The sequence below is a fragment of the Coturnix japonica genome, chromosome 21 (assembly GCF_054131305.1).
Source record: "Coturnix japonica strain WE chromosome 21, WE-NBRP24, whole genome shotgun sequence".
Lineage (NCBI taxonomy): Eukaryota > Metazoa > Chordata > Aves > Galliformes > Phasianidae > Coturnix > Coturnix japonica.
In genome coordinates this window covers 3351515-3369185 of record NC_140683.1, presented here as the reverse complement: position 1 = coordinate 3369185, position 17671 = coordinate 3351515, and the positions used below count along the sequence as shown (strand labels likewise).

At 38.8% G+C, this 17671-nt stretch overlaps 1 protein-coding gene across 12 annotated transcripts in view; it reads left to right on the top strand.

The window, feature by feature from the left end:
- SCAI (suppressor of cancer cell invasion) overlaps positions 1 to 16776 on the top strand; it is a 31329-nt gene extending 14553 nt beyond the window's left edge. For 5 of the 12 annotated variants that reach the window (XM_085521028.1, XM_085521034.1, XM_015879459.3 and 2 more), the window contains 15 exons: positions 59 to 154; positions 792 to 878; positions 1460 to 1558; positions 1903 to 1999; positions 2999 to 3097; positions 3591 to 3743; positions 4380 to 4481; positions 5077 to 5178; positions 5537 to 5615; positions 7485 to 7584; positions 8071 to 8152; positions 12260 to 12332; positions 13307 to 13480; positions 13685 to 13785; positions 14717 to 16776. In XM_085521028.1, coding sequence (XP_085377154.1) covers positions 59 to 154; positions 792 to 878; positions 1460 to 1558; positions 1903 to 1999; positions 2999 to 3097; positions 3591 to 3743; positions 4380 to 4481; positions 5077 to 5178; positions 5537 to 5615; positions 7485 to 7584; positions 8071 to 8152; positions 12260 to 12332; positions 13307 to 13480; positions 13685 to 13785; positions 14717 to 14866 — 1594 coding nt within the window. In that variant the 3' untranslated portion in view covers positions 14867 to 16776. Of the gene's footprint in view, positions 1 to 58; positions 155 to 791; positions 879 to 1459; positions 1559 to 1902; positions 2000 to 2998; positions 3098 to 3590; positions 3744 to 4379; positions 4482 to 5076; positions 5179 to 5536; positions 5616 to 7484; positions 7585 to 8070; positions 8153 to 8272; positions 8402 to 12259; positions 12333 to 13306; positions 13481 to 13684; positions 13786 to 14716 lie in introns of those variants that run through there. The other 7 variants (XM_085521030.1, XM_085521031.1, XR_014936204.1 and 4 more) reach the window with 6 other exon arrangements.
- The last annotated feature ends 895 nt before the right edge of the window (positions 16777 to 17671 follow it).

The window sequence follows — 17671 nt, the reverse complement described above, 5'->3', positions numbered from 1 at the left end:
TTTAATGTTCATGTTTTATGAGGCCATAAAAACAATAAGATTACTTCTTTTGTTGCAGGGATTTACCTCAGTATGGGCAGAAGCAGTGGCAATCCTATTTTGGGCGAACATTTGACGTTTACACCAAACTCTGGAAGTTTCAACAGCAGCATCGGTAAGGGAACATTGTAGACAGCCCTATCCTATGAATTTAAAGGCAGCTTTAATCTCTGGCATTACGGTACGCCTAGGGGCCCCTATTAAGATTGAAATTTCATTGTGTTATTCAAGCATGAAGGGAGGGAATAGTCACTTCCTGTAGTGCTCCCAGTCTAATGAATTAAAATGTTACAGAGTTTTCAGTGCAACTTTTGTTTTTTGTAGAACAGAACCTTCTGCTCTACTTGAATGAACGTTGCTTTATTGTGCTGCCAAGGAAAAACTGGGGTGATGGCTTCTGCAGTGCAGAACCTATCTGGAATGGTGTGAAGTGTCTTGTTGCAGTGTGGGCTCTGATCTTTCACACCTTATGTTGGCTGTGTAGTTGAGTGTTCTCCTGGGATGTGGTGACCTATTTGTTTTGTGTATTTTGTGCAACATGCTTGTGTCTAGCTCTCGCAAGCTTTTGCAGCGTAAATGGTCATGTTCCTGGTGTGCAATGCTATTGGCTCTGTGAGGAACTGCTATTGGGAATGCCACACCAGTAACAAAAGCTGAATTTGGCCCTACAGTGGCTCTTTGTCTTGTCTGGTGTGATGATCTGAGAAATTCTGGAATGCCTTTTAATCTTTCTTTTCTCTCTTGCGAAATAGACAAGTATTGGACAATCGGTATGGGTTGAAGCGGTGGCAAATTGGGGAAATTGCTTCCAAGATTGGGCAGCTCTATTACCATTATTAGTAAGTAAGCACAGAAAAGGATTCAGTAGGGAAATGCAGTGTTAGTGGCAGTTTCATGCTCGTTATCTGCATACTCAGTCAGGGGCATGCTGAGGTAGAAATGGATATCAGTTGAGTCACGAGCTCTGAATGAGAAGGCACTTGGGGCTGCATGGGGGTGCTGCAGAGAAAGGCATCTTTGAGCCTGCTATGATGTTCCTAGAGTCACATCAATACTGCCTACAGACTTACCTCCCACCTCTAAAGTGTCTCTAAGTCTTCCACATGTGCTGCATGTGGCTCTTGCGTAAAACTGTGATGTTCAAGTTTGGGAGCTAAATGTTCCTTTAAACTCTTGAATTAACCTGTCACCTGTTTGTATGGGCACAAGATGGGCAGATTTTATTGTTATCAGCAATTGAATCCAAGCTCTGAAATCTGTCCTCCCAGCATACAAAAAGAATGAGAGTCTGACTTAGATAAAAAGTTACTTGAGGAGAGTTTTGCCATTGATGCACAGAATGGTTAAGGGGGAAGAAAAGGGAGGGTTTGGCATGGGTTTGCAACTGAAGCAGTGAGCTAATCTGTTTCTTCCTCTACAGCTTGCGCACTTCTGAAACCAGCTATCTCAATGAAGCTTTCTCCTTCTATTCCGCAATCAGGCAGAGGTCATACTACTCCCAGGTTAACAAGGAAGACAGGTATATCTGAATGGATACCCTTCTTTTTTTTTCTTTCCCAAGACCGGTATAGTTTGTGTGAGTAGCAAGTAATTATAAAACATAGGATCATAACTGAGATGAAGTCATTGTTGGAGGAAGTTTCTTTTAAGCCTATTGCAACAAATACCTTAGTATAAATAAGAGCTTTAGCGGAAGACTGGAGGAACGTTCTCATGCGGCCCTAGCAAGGAAGTTATTAGCCCCAAATTTCTGACATCTTGAGTCAGTGTTGGTGCTGGGACCTAGTATGCTGCATTGTATGCTTTGCCTTCTGTTTTGTATTCTAATCTCAAATTTCACTATGGTATTTCTGTTGTGTTTAGGCCTGAATTAGTGGTTAAGAAGCTGCGTTACTATGCAAGGTTTATAGTGGTTTGCCTCTTGCTCAACAAAATGGATGTTGTAAAGGATCTTGTAAAGGTATGTTAAAATGAGGATAAAGGTGCTAAGAGTAGGAGATTGCTGGGTCTTCAGGGTTTTTCTCCTAATTTAGAACTCAGTAATTTAGTCTATTTAACCTGAAATACCACTCATTAGATTTATGATATTTGTTGCTGCTGCTCTGTAGCCTTTCTTTTCTTTTAAAATTTTTTTGATTGTGCATTTGGGTACCACTGAAGAAAATGGTTATATGGGTAGAGCTGTGGAAAGATATCAGTATGACACGAGCATTTGGTTTAAGAAAAAAATATACGAACTGATGTAGTTAGTTGAGAATGAACTGTAAGATGCATGTTATTGATCTGAAAGTGTTGGAATCGTTCAGTAACTCTGAACACCTCTTCATTCCTGTAGTTGATTTAAGACATTGAAAAAATCTCCCCCAGGAAGTCTTCATGACACTTCATTGCTGTGAAAGCCCATGTCTCCAAGTTTGATACTGAGCTTATTTCTCTATCCTTCCAAACTGTCATCACTCTGTCCCATGTCTAGAATGCATCCTGAATATATTTTGCACCTCCCAAAGACCCATCAGAATGAAGCCTTTGCTAAAGGATATAAACATTACCATGAAATTAGAGAAGCTGGATCTGTAAATGCCATTGCCATGGGAGTGAAGTATTGAATAACTGTAAACTCAAGTCTCTGTACTGACCAGTGCTGGTCTTTATGATATATCTGACATCCAACACAATATCTTCTGTGAATCAGACATTTAATGACACTTGATGTTTGAATAATTTGATACTGATGGAAAGATAATTTGCATTGCTGAAACCCAGTGCAATGTTGGCATTTTGTCTCCTGAGGGAGCATGTTGTGTCTGGCATGTTAGTTGGAAGTGTGCTGCATATTTTGTTGAGTAAAGTGACTTTTATTCTACTCTAAAAGGCCAGCTCAGCTAACCACATTGTTAAGTTAGTGACTGTTAAACTTTCAGCTTAGGAAGTAACTGAGTATTTGAACTTTTTATATTAGGAGCTTTCAGATGAGATTGAAGACTACACTCATCGTTTTAATACTGAAGATCAAGTGGAGTGGAACCTGGTTCTTCAGGAAGTGGCAGCTTTTATTGAGGTGAGAATACCATTTCTTTCTGTCAGTTTAAGGTAAATTTTTCTGACTTTTTCACCAAAGTGCTCCTGTGTCACCATCTCTGTGCTAAGCAGGCGTACCATGTGGAGAGACTGTGTTGTTGCCCAGCTAAATCACTGAAATGTGTTTATGGTAGTGCAGCAGTGACAGCTCTTCAAGTGCAGAAAGAGTCAGACCTGGTCATACAACATGGTGAAAACAGAATTGTGAAGCTGAGACCCACTTGGTCACCTTATTATTTCTGCTGCTGTGGAAGCCATTCCTAATTCCTCACGGCTTTTTTTTTTTTCATGTTTCAAGGTGTACTTTGGTCATTGGAGTGCCTTTCCTTTGTGATTTCATACAAACATAGCAAATTAATTTTAAAATTTGCCTTTATTTTGAAAAGTTTGTAAGTGAGAAGACACTCTATTGACACTAAATGCAAACCTGTGTGTTCTGTTGAATTCCTGATTTATTCTGGTTACCTTTTTAGGCAGACCCTGTAATGGTTTTAAATGACGACAACACCATTGTAATCACCTCCAACAGGCTTTCTGAAACTGGAGCTCCGTTGCTGGAGCAGGGAATGATAGTGGGACAGCTTGCTCTTGCAGATGCACTGATTATTGGGAACTGCAATAACCAGGTAAAAGTAATCATGAAGTCTTAAACTTGTATTGTTACAGCTCAAATTCTCTCCCTCTCAGTGATATCTCCTAATCATGCAGCAGAATATTTAGATTATTGCAGTAGAGGCTAGATACAATTAATTTTTCATATAAGAGATTGTTCTTAGCAGTGTTCATGCTTGAAAGGTCTCAGTGAAACATTTTGTTCCAGCTTCAGTTGCAACAGGAAGGGATTTTCACAAGATTTTCAAGGTCTTGGTTTTTTAAAATGATGATGGTAGTGAAACTGTGCAGGCTTCATGACTTATCTCTGAACTCTTTTTCTAGTAAATAGTAGAGCTGGATCTAAACTAGAGTTTGTGTGTCTTCCAAATAGTGTCTAAATACGGAGTACGTGATGAATTCCATCACATGATTTGTAAACAACTCAGAAAAGTCTAATTTGTGAATGCTGGCCTAGTAGAACTGTAGTAAATAGACTTTGTCATATATGAACTCCTGAAAGTCATTCACAGGTCTTTTGAGATTCAGAGATGATATTGACAGAAAGTAGCATGTAGGATGCATTTGAGATTCTCGGATAATTCCAAAACTTTTCCTGTTTTATGTTTAATTTGTATCTGACAGAGTAAACCATTTTACTCTTCTCGCAGGTGAAGTTCAGTGAATTGACAATTGATATGTTCCGAATGCTACAAGCACTTGAAAGGGAACCAATGAATTTAGCTTCACAGATGAACAAACCTGGAATGCAGGTGAGTTTTCTTTCAGTGACAAACTTGGCAGCTGATCTTAAGGGCTTGGGAGAGGGGGAGGGGAAGAAGAAAAGAGAACTGTGTTGCTATCTTTCTGTACTGTCACTGTGCAGAGCCAGTTAGGAAGGCTTATGTAGCTCTTATCAGAAGTTGAAGAAGTGTAGCTCAAATCTGTGGAGTTTGACCCAAGTAATGTTTTCTTTGGCTTTGTTTTCTTGGGGAAAAAAATTAGATAGCAGGTAAATTATTAGAAATTAACAGCTGGACATCATTTCACAAATGGTTTACAGTGGTGTAGCCTGGGCGCTTCTGAGTGTCTGTCCTAGTCCATTTATGTTCACCTATTGCTTTGCTTTCAGTCTAGCAGTCATGTAGCCACATAAGTTCATCATTATGGTAATTCATATGAAAGTTAAAGCAAACAAACAAACAAACAAAAACCTTTATCTGTAGGTCAAAAGAAATGGCTAGATTTTAATTTATTTAATTGAGACAGGGAATGTTTTTTTCCATTGTTATTGTGGATTGTGAGGGTAATGAAGCTGCTTTGTAAATATATAGCTGTTTTTATAAATTTTTATTTGTTTTTCAATAGGAGTCAACAGAGAAACCAGCCAGGCGGGAAAACCCTCATAAATACCTACTTTATAAACCAACTTTCAGCCAGCTGTACACATTTTTAGCAGCATCGTTTAAGGTTTGTAGAATTGGTAAATTTTAATTGCCCACATGCTCTGCTTTTTGCAGAATATAAAAGCATCTGCTTTGTTGTATGGACCGTCCTTAGACAGGATGAAATTCTAAGGCCAGCCTAAAGATCTGCATGGATATAAATAAACACAACAGTGTTGATACACCATCAGCTTACATTTATGTCTGTATGCTTACATGTTTAAAGGGGCGTACATAGTGGGGAGTGGTATATACAACTCAGAAGAACAGCATGAGGGAAAGGTGGAAGTAGGAGTCGCACATTCTTTAATGGTAATATTTTTATTCATATAGAGTATTGTGGATTTCTTCCCTTGCCACTCTTCTCTCTATTTGAATTTCAGGAGCTGCCTGCAAACAGTGTGCTGCTGATTTACTTGTCTGCCACGGGCGTGTTCCCATCAGGTCGTTCGGATAGTGAAGGTACAATAAAGGAATGCTCCCTGTCATGAACAGGGCTTGAATTCTCTTTGTGTTCCAGGACATGTGATCAAGAAAGATGTCACAAAGCTCCTTTTAAAAGACAAGTTGATTTTATTCTACTGTTTACTTAGAGAAGTCTTTTCTTTCTACAAGCAGTAGATAATTCTGTGTTTTAATTAATGTGCATTAACCTGGGACCTTTTTAAAGGACATAACCGATTTTTGATGCATCTGAAGTATTAAAAGCTTTACCAATTTTGAAGACTACATGGCTCAATTGATGCATCCATGCAAACTTTATAAAATAGCTAACTGGCACTTTGTGATTCTTTCAAATCTTAGTACTATGAGAATGTACAGTCAGGAGATGGGTGCTAAAAGGGCTGAAGCGTCTGCACGAACTGTTCTATTTGTGTACTTGTTAATGTGACAATTCAAGCCTTTCTCATGATTTTTTGACTATTCCCCTCACCTCATCCTCCTGTTCTTTGAAATTTAGCAGAATATTTGGATGCAGCTGCAATGTAAAAGCAGAAAACTGGATGGCTGGAGCAAACACAGTCCACTGTGTTTTTCTAATTTAAGGAAAAAAAAGTTTTTAATATCCTAAATACTGTACACACCTCATCTGATTGAGACTTGCATTCCTTTATAAGATGCATGCCTTGTCCATTCCCATGCATGATCTATAGAGCTCTCAAAATGTTAAAGGTTAAAAAAAAATTAAAAAAAAAAATCCCTGTCAAATTTTGATTGTGGCAGTGATTTTTTTTTTTTTTTAAATACTTTTAACATTTTACTTTTTGCTGTGACTTGTTGGTGGGTTGTAGCTAAACTGTTCTATTCAGCTTGTGTTATGTTCACTTCACTGCATGTATTATTTCAGCTTAGCACCTTACCATTGAGCCACTGGGGCTCTGTTTTCTGAAGAGCTGCATAGTCAGATTCCAGTTTTTAAGAAATGAATCTTATTACAACTGCATTCTTTTAATAAGGTGATGTAGTCTGCATGGACACCAAAGTTCTACCTTATTAAAAGATGGAGCAACTGCAAGTTGCACTGTCAGTCACCTGTAAGCCATTTGTGTTTGACAGGTCACATTTCTAACAGTGCTAAATTAATGTATGCTCTGTTCCTAATTTTGTGGCCCCAAAGCTTCCTTTGAAATGGAAAAGTGTCCTGTGTAGCCAATCCTGAAAAGGTTGCAGTTGGTGGCCAAATAAGAGTTGACCAACTCTGCAAATATATAACAGTATCAGGAGACCCTAAAACTGCCTTCAGCTAAATTTAGTGATGCTTCATACCCATATTAATAGCAGAAATATTTCTTGATATCCCAAGCACACTGATTATTTAATTGTAGGAATTGATATTTTTGAGCCATTCCTTTCATTTTTGCTCTTAAACAAAGAGTTAGGCAGGTAGCTGAGTTGTACAAACTTAGCAGAACCTTTCTTTAGGTTACTTAGGAGTACATGTCCAGGCTATGTGCATTAAAAACTGTGAATTCTGTATTTGAATTATTAAAAATAAATCTTTGCTGCGGATTGGAAACCTGTTTAAAATGTTTCGCCCTCTCTAAGAGTACTGAAACCTTATGGATAAATAGTGAATGAATAAATTAAAAAATGTTATGTTGCATTTTTCCTCTATTTTGATAGATGACCAAACTACTACATACGAGTTACATTGAGTATGTAGCCAGGAAAGTCTCTACATTCCTCCATTTTTTCCTTACAATGATAGTACCTCAGGTTTGCTTTGTTTCCTGGTATTTTTGGTTGCTTCCTCCTTTTCCTATATTCAGTAAGCTCATAACAGAGCTTAGTTACCACTGTTAATTTCAAATCTCTTTGTGCCATCTGTAGGTCCGTATGATTTTGGTGGTGTTCTGACAAATAGTAACCGAGATGTTATAAATGGAGATGCTATCCACAAGAGAAACCAATCTTACAAGGAGATGCACTGGTAAGTTTCATGAGTGTGACAACTGCAAACTCAGAAGAGATTGTCTTTAATAAAAAAAATGCATTGGAGCCTCTTGAATTCAAACCATTCTTTGCAGAACATCATAAATATAGATTGGCTTGAACTTCAGCAATTGTAAATGGCTGTGCGATTCTAAATGATGATTTAAGCATGGGAAGTATTACTGTGACTTAAGGTAAATTCTTTATTACTGGAAAGGTTCAAGTTAATGGATGATTAGTTTTCGATAAGACAAACATCTCTGTGTCTCTTGTAAGGAAAGAACTAACAGCAAGTCCAGTAATCCATATTACAGAGAATACCCAATTAGTTTTGTAGTTACTTTCTCAGGGTGAATCTGAAGTTTGAGATAAGAGAGATCTGCTGACTTTTCATCTGGACATGAGCTACATGTCTGAGAAACTTGTGCCCTGTCACTGCTTCATAGCAATTCTAGTGCTCTGTGAAGCATCTTTCTCTTTTCAGCCTTCACCCTGGGGATCTCTACCCTTTCACAAGAAAGCCACTTTTTATCATTGTGGATTCTTCGAACAGTGTGGCCTATAAGGTAAGGTTCTTTAAGACAGCTGTTTACATGATAGGATACAGTGTCAACCCCTAGTTAGCTTACGCTTTTAACAGGATATTTTTTTAAACACTTTGTATTCAGTCTTTCTTTTCTTTTGAGGTTGTGCATGCTAGTCAGGATCTGATCCTATGAATAGGAACACGAAGGAGAAGCACATGAACAGCCGCTCATTGGAAAGTATTAAATCCTCCCGGAGGGAATAAAAGTTCAAGATTTCCAAGATATCTGGTGGGAGGTTTATTTTTGTTATATACCAAAGACAAATCTTGGTGTGTGTGTGCATGGGGGAGGGCACTAACTAATCTGCTTCTATTTTTCCAGTCATCCAGCACTCTGTTGCCTTTAACCACCAGAAACAAATCAAAGCATTGAGACCGATCTGTTAAAACATGGGGTGTCTGTGTCTGTAAAGTATTTCAACCAAGGAAATAACAAGACTCAAATTAGCATCCAGTGTTACTATAGAGTGACGTATGCTTGGGCAATGAGTCTCCTTCTAGGGTGCTATCAACTTAAAATAGAATTACTCCATAACAAATCATATTTGGGAATCTGCAGTTCGGGTAATAAAAAAGCAGGCATTTGCAATCTGAGTTGACTGTTGCATCTGGAGAGCATTATGACGCTTATTTCACTCATGAATTAGATATTATAAATGTGCTATATCTGGGGAAAGTGCCACTTCCTTATGTCTTGCTTTTTATAGCTCCATTATTTGCAGTGAAAAAAGTGATCATTCAGCTGCGTTTCTGAGGAGGAGTAGAGACGTCTAGTGGCCAGATGAACTTGTTCTTTGTTCAGTATCCACAGTTGGCATCATTTGTTTTAAAAGCTTGTGTTGGCTAATTAGTTGCTAAATTAGTGATTTGGTGTTTCAGAATTGTTCTGTATTGAGCCACGTAATTCCTATCCAACAGTCTTAAAAATGGTAGAGTGTTGTTTGTAGTATTGTAGTGTGTTTCAGGGGGCTTTTCAACCACTGCTGTGTTTAACTTCACCACACTAGCTTGCAGCACAAATCTGCTTTTTATTAAATCTCTTCTCCATTTAAAGGGAGAGAAATGTAATTAGAGTGCTTTACTTGTCTTTCTGAGAAGAGAATTTGGTAGAGATCCATTTCTCAGCTCTTTCTTGACATTGGTTCCTTTGTAGTTGTTTTTGTTTTCTTTTCAACTGAAGGGCAGTGACAGAATTCTTAGTCTCAGTATTTCCTGGCCCTTGTAAATTCCCATCTGTTCTTCTGTGTGTGTTTACATGCTTGGTTTCATGTAGCCAGAATATATTAACAGTGCTGTCCTGCAGATATCCCCTAGGTGTGTTACAAGGTGCTTTGTAGACTTAAGCACTGGCACAGTCAAAGAGATTCTGTGAAAAGTTGAAGTCAGTGTACTGTCTTTTTTTTCTACACACTTGCTCTGATCTTTTCTGATAGAACAGCAGCTATCCTGACATTTAAATGTCACTGCTGGCAACACCAGCAGTAACAGCAAATGTTGATGCTTCCTCTTCTAAAACCCACTTCTGATCTCCTGCTTGCCCTCTCATCCTCACTACCTTTCTTGTAGGTTTAAATAGTGATTGCTGAAGGTACATCCTGCCCACTTTGTCAGACAAGCAGCACTTACTTGAACAGCTTACTTCCCTGTGTATTTAGCTGAAAGTGGAAGATAACTGCAAATCAAGCACATCTACTTAAGGCTTTTATTTAATTAGTTAGTTTGAACCTCAACTGAAATATAGATGGCTGTGTTCTTGAGTGTTACCACTGTATATGTAGATAAAAGAATATTTTAAAATCAATATTTAAATGTAGCTGTGGTTGTGTGTGATTACAGTCAAATGCCGAGTCTTAAAGAGTATTGCTCCAGCCAGTAAGAATACAAGGCCTTTGTCAGTGATGTGACATAATCCTCAATTTAGTACAGCTTACATGTGAAATGACCTCGTTTGGAGGTGCAAGGTAGTTCTTTTATGGAAAGAAGTGTTTATGAGATGTGAAATGTGTTTTTAAAAGCTGTGCTTCTGTTGAGAAGCTTAAATACTGAAGTTTAAAAAAAAAAACAACAAACAGTCAATTTTGAACAAATAATGTGGTTTATCTTTCTTGGAGTTGTCCATGCACTGAAAGGCAGGGCACTTCCTTCTGTGGTCAGCATAAGTTATCCTTAACTGCTGTCAGCATCCACTCTGCAGGGCTGTTCTTTCTGGTGCACTGTGTGGTCCTTCCGTAATCCATGGCTGTTACCTGCTCTTTTTCCTTTTTTGTGTGTGTGCACACTGCTCTTACTGGGGGAATTCGGGAGTTAAAGTGGTGGAGAGTGAGTCCTGGTGTTTGCTTGGGCTGCGGTTGGCAGTTGTGTCTGGGTGAGAGCTGAGACAGGTGCCTGCAATCTTGAGACTCGCATTCTCCTGGATCCATAGTTTAGATGTAGCAGCTGGTAGAAGCAGCCATCTTCCAAAGAGTTCTATGTTAGGGTAGACTGGGTAGTTTTTCCCATTGTAGGCCTTTCTAGTTATATAGACCTAAAAACCTGGGACGTTTAGAACCCAAAATGTTCACAGATACTGTTAAGGGATAACACCCTTCTTGAGATGCGTGACTGACCTTTGGTTTTACTTTATAGCTGTAAGCAGTGTTTATTAGCAATATTCGTTTTACTGAGGGAATGTGAGAAATCTGCATTGGCCTCTAAGTGGGTGATAGAAGATTGGATTCAACATGTGAATCTGCTCATGAATACTAAGCACGCATGTTGATCGAGAAAGTGTGACCTGCCAACACCTATTCATTCAAACTGACAATGTCTGTAGTGACTCCTTCTGAATTTTTAAACGTTTATTTATCATTCACTACTACTAATCACTGAGCTGGCTGCAGGTACTGTCTTCATTGTAGTAGTTTTTGTTTCTTCATTAGAGACTGACCCTTAATATCTAGCATTATAAATCTCCTGTTGAAATAAAAGGATTTTTAGTACTAGGGAACACACTGTCAGATATATAGGTAGTATTTGATTTTCTTTGGACTGGATTATTATATTTAGCAGACTTGCATGAAGTTAACTCTGTGAAACTAATCTAATTGAAATACACTGTCTGGAAAGGAATGTTACAAGTGAATTATGCAGAAACCAGAATTAAAAAAGGAGCCTTTTGATGATTTTGCACAAGCAAATAGTTCTGGTGATTTACACCTGACATTCAGAATCTGCCAATTTTAAGAATATACTCTGCAGAAGTGTGTTGTGCTCAAGCAATGGGTGCATAGGGAAGAATGTAGACATAGTTGTTTACATTTTCTCTGACTTTGCAAGCCTGCAGTCTTAGGAAAGCTATTGCTGACAAGGCAGCTGACAGGTAATGTGGGGAAGTTTGTTGTGGGTTTCTTTAGTGGTAATCATTATTACCAATCAGTATACCTGCTAGATATGTAATATGATTATTACCAGGTAAATGGTAGTGAAACAGGACAAAGAATTCTTCTGAGGTTTCTGGAAGAAATTGTGTGCAACAGGATGCCTGTGCAATCCTTAAAATGCTGGTAGAAGGTCTGTTAAATGGGTATTTTACAATGTGACTTCAATATAGCAGATGTTAAGGTTGTGACCTACTTGTTTTTAAGTGAACAGGTTTTAAAACTTCTCCGTTAGGCTCTTCTGTTTCAGCAGGCATAGTTCTGTTAGAAAGAAAAGCATAAAGAAAGCACTTAAATGTGACAGTTCTGTTGGTATTGAGAAGAAACAGTAGATCTGTTTTGGCCTTAATGCCTTTGGCTTTCATTTCCATTGCAGAACATCCTTCTTGTTTGTTTATTTGTCTGTTTTGCCTACTACTGGAAACCATATTTCCATGAAACTAGTGTCTGCTGTCAGAGGCAGTGAAATGAGAGGGTTAAGCAGCTAAAAATGTAATGTGTAATCTGTGCTGTGAGCTAAAAGTAAGCCAGTTTGTCAGTTTTACAGCCAGTCTTAACTGTGTAACAGTAGTGTGTTCTCTGTCATGAGTATTCTTTGTACCTTTAGCCCACTGAATATTCAGAAGGAAGCAGAGTGACAATCAATACTTGAAAATTCTTATCTGTTACAGAATTTCACAAACTTATTTGGACAACCATTGGTGTGTTTGCTTTCTCCGACAGCATATCCAAAAGCATTACAAGGTACGTATAGTATGGCATTTTCTAGCCCAGTGCTGGGATTCTTACTGTTTTATTTGTTATTGTTGTTATTATTAGTACTTGGGATAGATTATTAGTACCCAAAGGTCAGCAGAATGCATTAAGCTGTCAGAGGGGACAGACTCTTTGGCAGGGTCTGAGATGACAACAAGGGATAATGGTTTCAAGCTCAAAGAGGTTAGATATAAGGAAAAGATCTTTTACAGTGGGGGTGGTAAGGCACTGGAACAGATTGCTCAGGGATGTGGTGGATGCTTTGTCCCTGGAGACTTTAAAGGTAAGGTTGGATAAGGCCCTGGGCAACCTGATCGAGCTGTGGTGTCCATGTTCACTGCAGGGAAGTTGGACTAGATGGCCTTCAGAGGTTCCTTCCAACTCTAAGCATTCTATGATTCTATTCAAAATTTCCTTATTGGAATTTACCATATTAAGGTTACTGTTCATCACAAAGACGAGTATGAAGATCTGTAGTTTGTTTGAGTATGTACGAGTGTGAAGCCATGTAGAGAAGTGTTAGGCAGGCATAATGAGCAAATGTGCAAGAAGTAGACAATTTTCATTAGTTTGAGAACTATTCCTGCTATTTAGCTGAAATTTAAGTTGAAAGTAAGTGTTAATTCAGTTTAAATAGAGAATTTGTAAAATAGATCTGGATTCTTTATCAAATACTGGATGCTTGTGTGACGTTCACTGATCAGTCAGGAATATCTTGCTGTAGTTATGAGGGTGTGGTACAGTGTTCACTGGAGTACGGTACAGAGACTGACACTGGGGCTCAGTTAGGGTCTGTTAAGAGGTCTCTGTGCATTACCTTGAACAGATAGGTTACAAAATTATATGTAATTAACACCAACTCTGCTGCTAGAGAATTTAGTGGGTGAGCAGCTTCATTCTTTGGCAAGGACAGCTTTTTGGTTTCATGTGCCAAGTGTACCTCTTTGTCTATTGATTTTTAGATCAGTCTCAGCGGGGTAGCCTCTTCACACTCTTTCTGAACAATCCTTTAATGGCATTCCTATTTGTCTCTGGATTATCAAGCATGCGCAGAGGATTGTGGGAGAAGTGTCAGGATTACCTTAGAAAAATCAATCGAGATATTGCGCAGCTGCTGACCCACTCCCGCTCCATAGGTACGTGCCCACAGATTTACAGTGGAGACTTCATGTGCTGCTTCAGGAGATGCTGTTTTCTCTTGCTCAACCTTTCCAAGAGACAGAGTAACAAATAATGAGGGCAGGGGGAGGAGGGGGGGCACTAGTATTTGTGGCTTCCCCAGGCTTTATTTTTAAAGCCTGTCTGAATTGATTCTGTTTGTTGCCTTTTTTTTTTTATAGATCAATCCTTTCTTCAGTTTTTTGGGGATGAATTTCTTCGTTTGCTTCTAACAAGATTTATCTTCTGTTCAGCTACTATGAGGATGCACAAAATTTTCCGGGTATGCAGAGATATCTGTCCCTTTGTTAGAACAGTTGAGTGCATATAGAACTGAAGGATGGAAGGGTCTAAAGGCTAAACATACAGTTCTGACTTGAGAAAGAAAGCTGATATTCACGTGCTAATGGCTTTAGCTTGAATTGAACTTGTGTCTTTGTACCTCTCCAAAGACATGAAGCCTTTATCTTGCTTCATTCTTAATCCATCTTTTGATAGTACTAAACTATTATTTCTACACAATTGAAAAGGTGTAGAACAAGAATATAAGAGGGAAATAGGAGGGAGCAGAACTTCATTGCTGGAATGTATTCTAGCGTGGATTGGAGTTTGAAAGGTATTTGAAGTTTAAATGAGTAAACTAAGCAGGAAGATGGTATTTTCCCTCCCTGCTGGTTAATATTGTACCTGAATCTGCACCATTCTACATTCCTGTCTGTTGGCATATCAACTGCCTACTCTATTTTTAAGCATTACAGAAGAAAAAAAGAAAGTCAAAACACAGGAAGTGTACCATATTCATCTCATGTAACTGCACATATCTTAGTAGCTTTCCAAACCGAAGTTAGCTACTAGGCTTCCTGGATATCAGAGAAAAACAGGTCATCTGTGAGTGGGGATAGATAGAAATAAACTCTGGCCTGTTAGGTAAGTATAAGTCAAGTTTGTGTTTTCTAATCATTATTATTTTATTTTATTTGACAAAGCTTTTGTGAACATATGATTTAACCATCTTATGGGCATTTGTAGTGCCACTCTGAGTTAAAGGAAAAAGAAAACTGGAAGTAGCGTCATTTCTGATAGACTTTTCTTTCTCTGGCATGCTAAACAGATTGGGTTATCTCCCATGTGAAATTGGCCTTTTGCAGTCTTCTTCTGAAAAGCTGTAAAAAATAAATGAATGTCTGATTCTTTTTGTTTTCACTGTCATCTAGCAGGAGACACGAAATTATCCAGAATCTTATCCTCAGCTGCCAAGAGATGAAACGGTGGAGAACCCTCACCTCCAAAAGCACATTTTGGAGCTGGCTTCCATACTGGATGTTAGAAATGTTTTCCTGGAAAACACTCTTGACGACTATTAAGAAAAACTGTCTTACTGCAAAGGGTTTTCCCTGGCCACAGATTTTGAATGGTGCGGTTTTCTAATGTGAAAATCATAAAAGGAAGTACTTGATTTTATTTTTAAACTTAGGACCATTATTTTAAAAAGTAATAATAAACAGCTGTTAGGTTAGCTGTTCCATTCTGTATGGGGGGGGTCGATTTTATAAGAAGTTTTCATGTCTTTTAAATGTTAAAGAATTGCTAGAGGTTTATCTCTGGTCTTGTGGTTGTCAACCACATTTCCAACAGCTGATCCTAAGCATAGAAGTATTATTGGTTACCTTTAGCCCACATTTGTGGAAATCCTTTATTTTTATACAATTTTAAGAAATTGGGAAAAAATTGATAGAAAAATGATATTTTGTCCCCAAAGAGTCTGGATTTGAAATGATGGAGATGGAACCACACAGTGCAAACAGACAATAGCAATAAAACAAAGTCCTTCATAACCAATATATTTTTTCAGTCTTAGGCAAGTAAGTAGACAAAGATTAAGTTGCATTTGGAGACAGTGAGTTTGAAATGAAGTTGTAAAGAAAGTTAATGCTCCCTACAGATTTGACACAGCAATGTCGTGTATAAACTCTGAACTGCTGGCCAAGGACACAATTTCCCCTCTGTCTGATGGGACATGTGCTTAGCAGATCAGTGAATTAAAAACTAAGAAAGCTAGCACCTCTTTCTCACTGTAATAAGGATTGTCTTGCCATTTTTGTTGCTGCCACTATTTTATAGGAGATTGCATTCTTCATTTTGAGCCACTAGTTGGATATTCTTTAATTTCTGGCAGGTGTTATCCTCCTTTCTTTTTGTGGATGGAATGTGTGGCTCCCACAGCATTACCATTCCCTGACTGGAGTTGAAAGAATTCCATGTAAAGTGCTGAATGCAAGCCCTTCTTATCCCCCATTTATCAGACCAACCTGTGCTGGAGCTGCACCCCAAGAGAGAGATGCCAGTGCTCCTCTCATGGGTTAAACTAAGTGGGTACTGCCAGTAGAACAAACAAACAAAACAGAGAGGTTGTGGTTGTGTTTGGTAGCCCTGTAGTCTCCCTCAGCCTAGGAATCTTAGGGAGTACAATGGCCTCTGCAAAGGCTCTTACTGCAGAAAAGTGCTTGCTTGACTCATTTGGACTGTACTGCCTTCTTTGCAGAGCTGGAGGACCTCTTGCAACTCCTGACAGTAAAGGTTTGAGCAGGGGGAAGGAAGTGAAAATATTTTAATTCAGTGAGTTTATGTTCGCTGTTCCATGGACTAGAAAGGCAGTGGAAGGATGAGTGTGATCAGTGCTTTTATGTTAAACCTCAGCCATGTCTCCATTTCTGTTGGGGAAAAAAGAAATGCAAGATTTGGTGACTACCATAGTTATTGCAGTAGACCTAATTGCAAGTGTTGTCATACAAGGTATGATTTACTCAGCTGGAATAGTGGAGGGAGGGCAGCAGTTCAGCACTGATGAGCCTTCGTTCAGCTGTGAATAGCACAGTATGGCACATCAGGAATTGCTGGAGTGGTGGTGGGAAGTTGCTGTGAAGGTCTTCTCTATATGGGATGCAGCTGATGCCACCCATTCTTTAATTTCTCAAGTGAAAAAAAAAAAAGTATTAAAAAAAAAAAAAGTAGTGTATGTTCTAAGCAGTCTTGAAGCTGTTGTGTTGGGTTGTGTTGGGCCCCCCACCACTTGGTGCTGTTCTTTGGACTATGGCAGGACTTTGTTACATGGGATGTGGAGTTTATTTTAAAGAGTGTGTGTCTGTGTGTGCATGTGTATTCTAGGCGTTTGTGTGTATATGTACAATACGCATACATCTACTGGCTGGTGTAAATTGTAAATATGTATATATGTATAGGTACTTGTATATGTATTAAAAAGTATGAAACAGTACAATGTCTATATACAAAATTTATATATACACACATATGCCATTCTGGGTGCGTTCCCCAAAGTATTCCAGATCATTTGTGGTTGTCATAAAAGTTATGGCTCTTCTGCTGTTGTTACAGTCTGTTTTCAGGGACTTGCAGTTGGTCCTTCAAGTTACTCGGAAGTGATTTCAGATACAGGAGGCCTTGGTCAGCTGGGGCAGTGACTACTCCTGTATGTGCTACAGTGATTAGATTCTAAGATTCTGAACTGTGAAGTGAATGGTCTGCCTTTCCTTCTGGTAGGAGGTCTCCAGTTATTAAAATGTGGGATTCTGTGTGGAAGCTAAATATAATAGAAAGCCTTTTGATGCAGCAGCAAGTGAGAGAGAGGGATTTTCAGTTCCCCTGTCTGCTGTTCCTCCTTTGGCAGCATTCAGCTTACAGGGGAGGAGGATGCAGATTTCCCAAGCTCACTGCCTTCCAATCAAATGCTTTTGTTTTACTTTAGCGTTTGCTTTTGATTAAGCTGTTCTCATTTTGGTTCCATGTATCTGGACGACAGTATGCTAGTTCTAAGGATAGGAGTGATGGTTCCATTAGCGTGAGCTGGTGGGCTTCTGTGGGTAGTTGTTTGTGAAGCAAATGGGAGAGCCTTGGCAGACAGTCTTCATTTTAGCTGGGCTGAAGCAGGGAGTCTTTGCTTTGATCTTAGAGGTTTCTAATACACTATGCAGCCCTAAGAAAAGGTCTTTAAAAAACAAAACAAACAAAAGAGTTGCAGATGCTAAAATACAAGAGGAGAATATGAAGCTTTGAAAATTCATTCAGAAGTTGAATTTCTTAGCAGCAATGACTGTCCAAGGCAAGAATTCCTCCTGAAGGACCCTTGTCCTCTTCTTACCTTCTGACCTTTG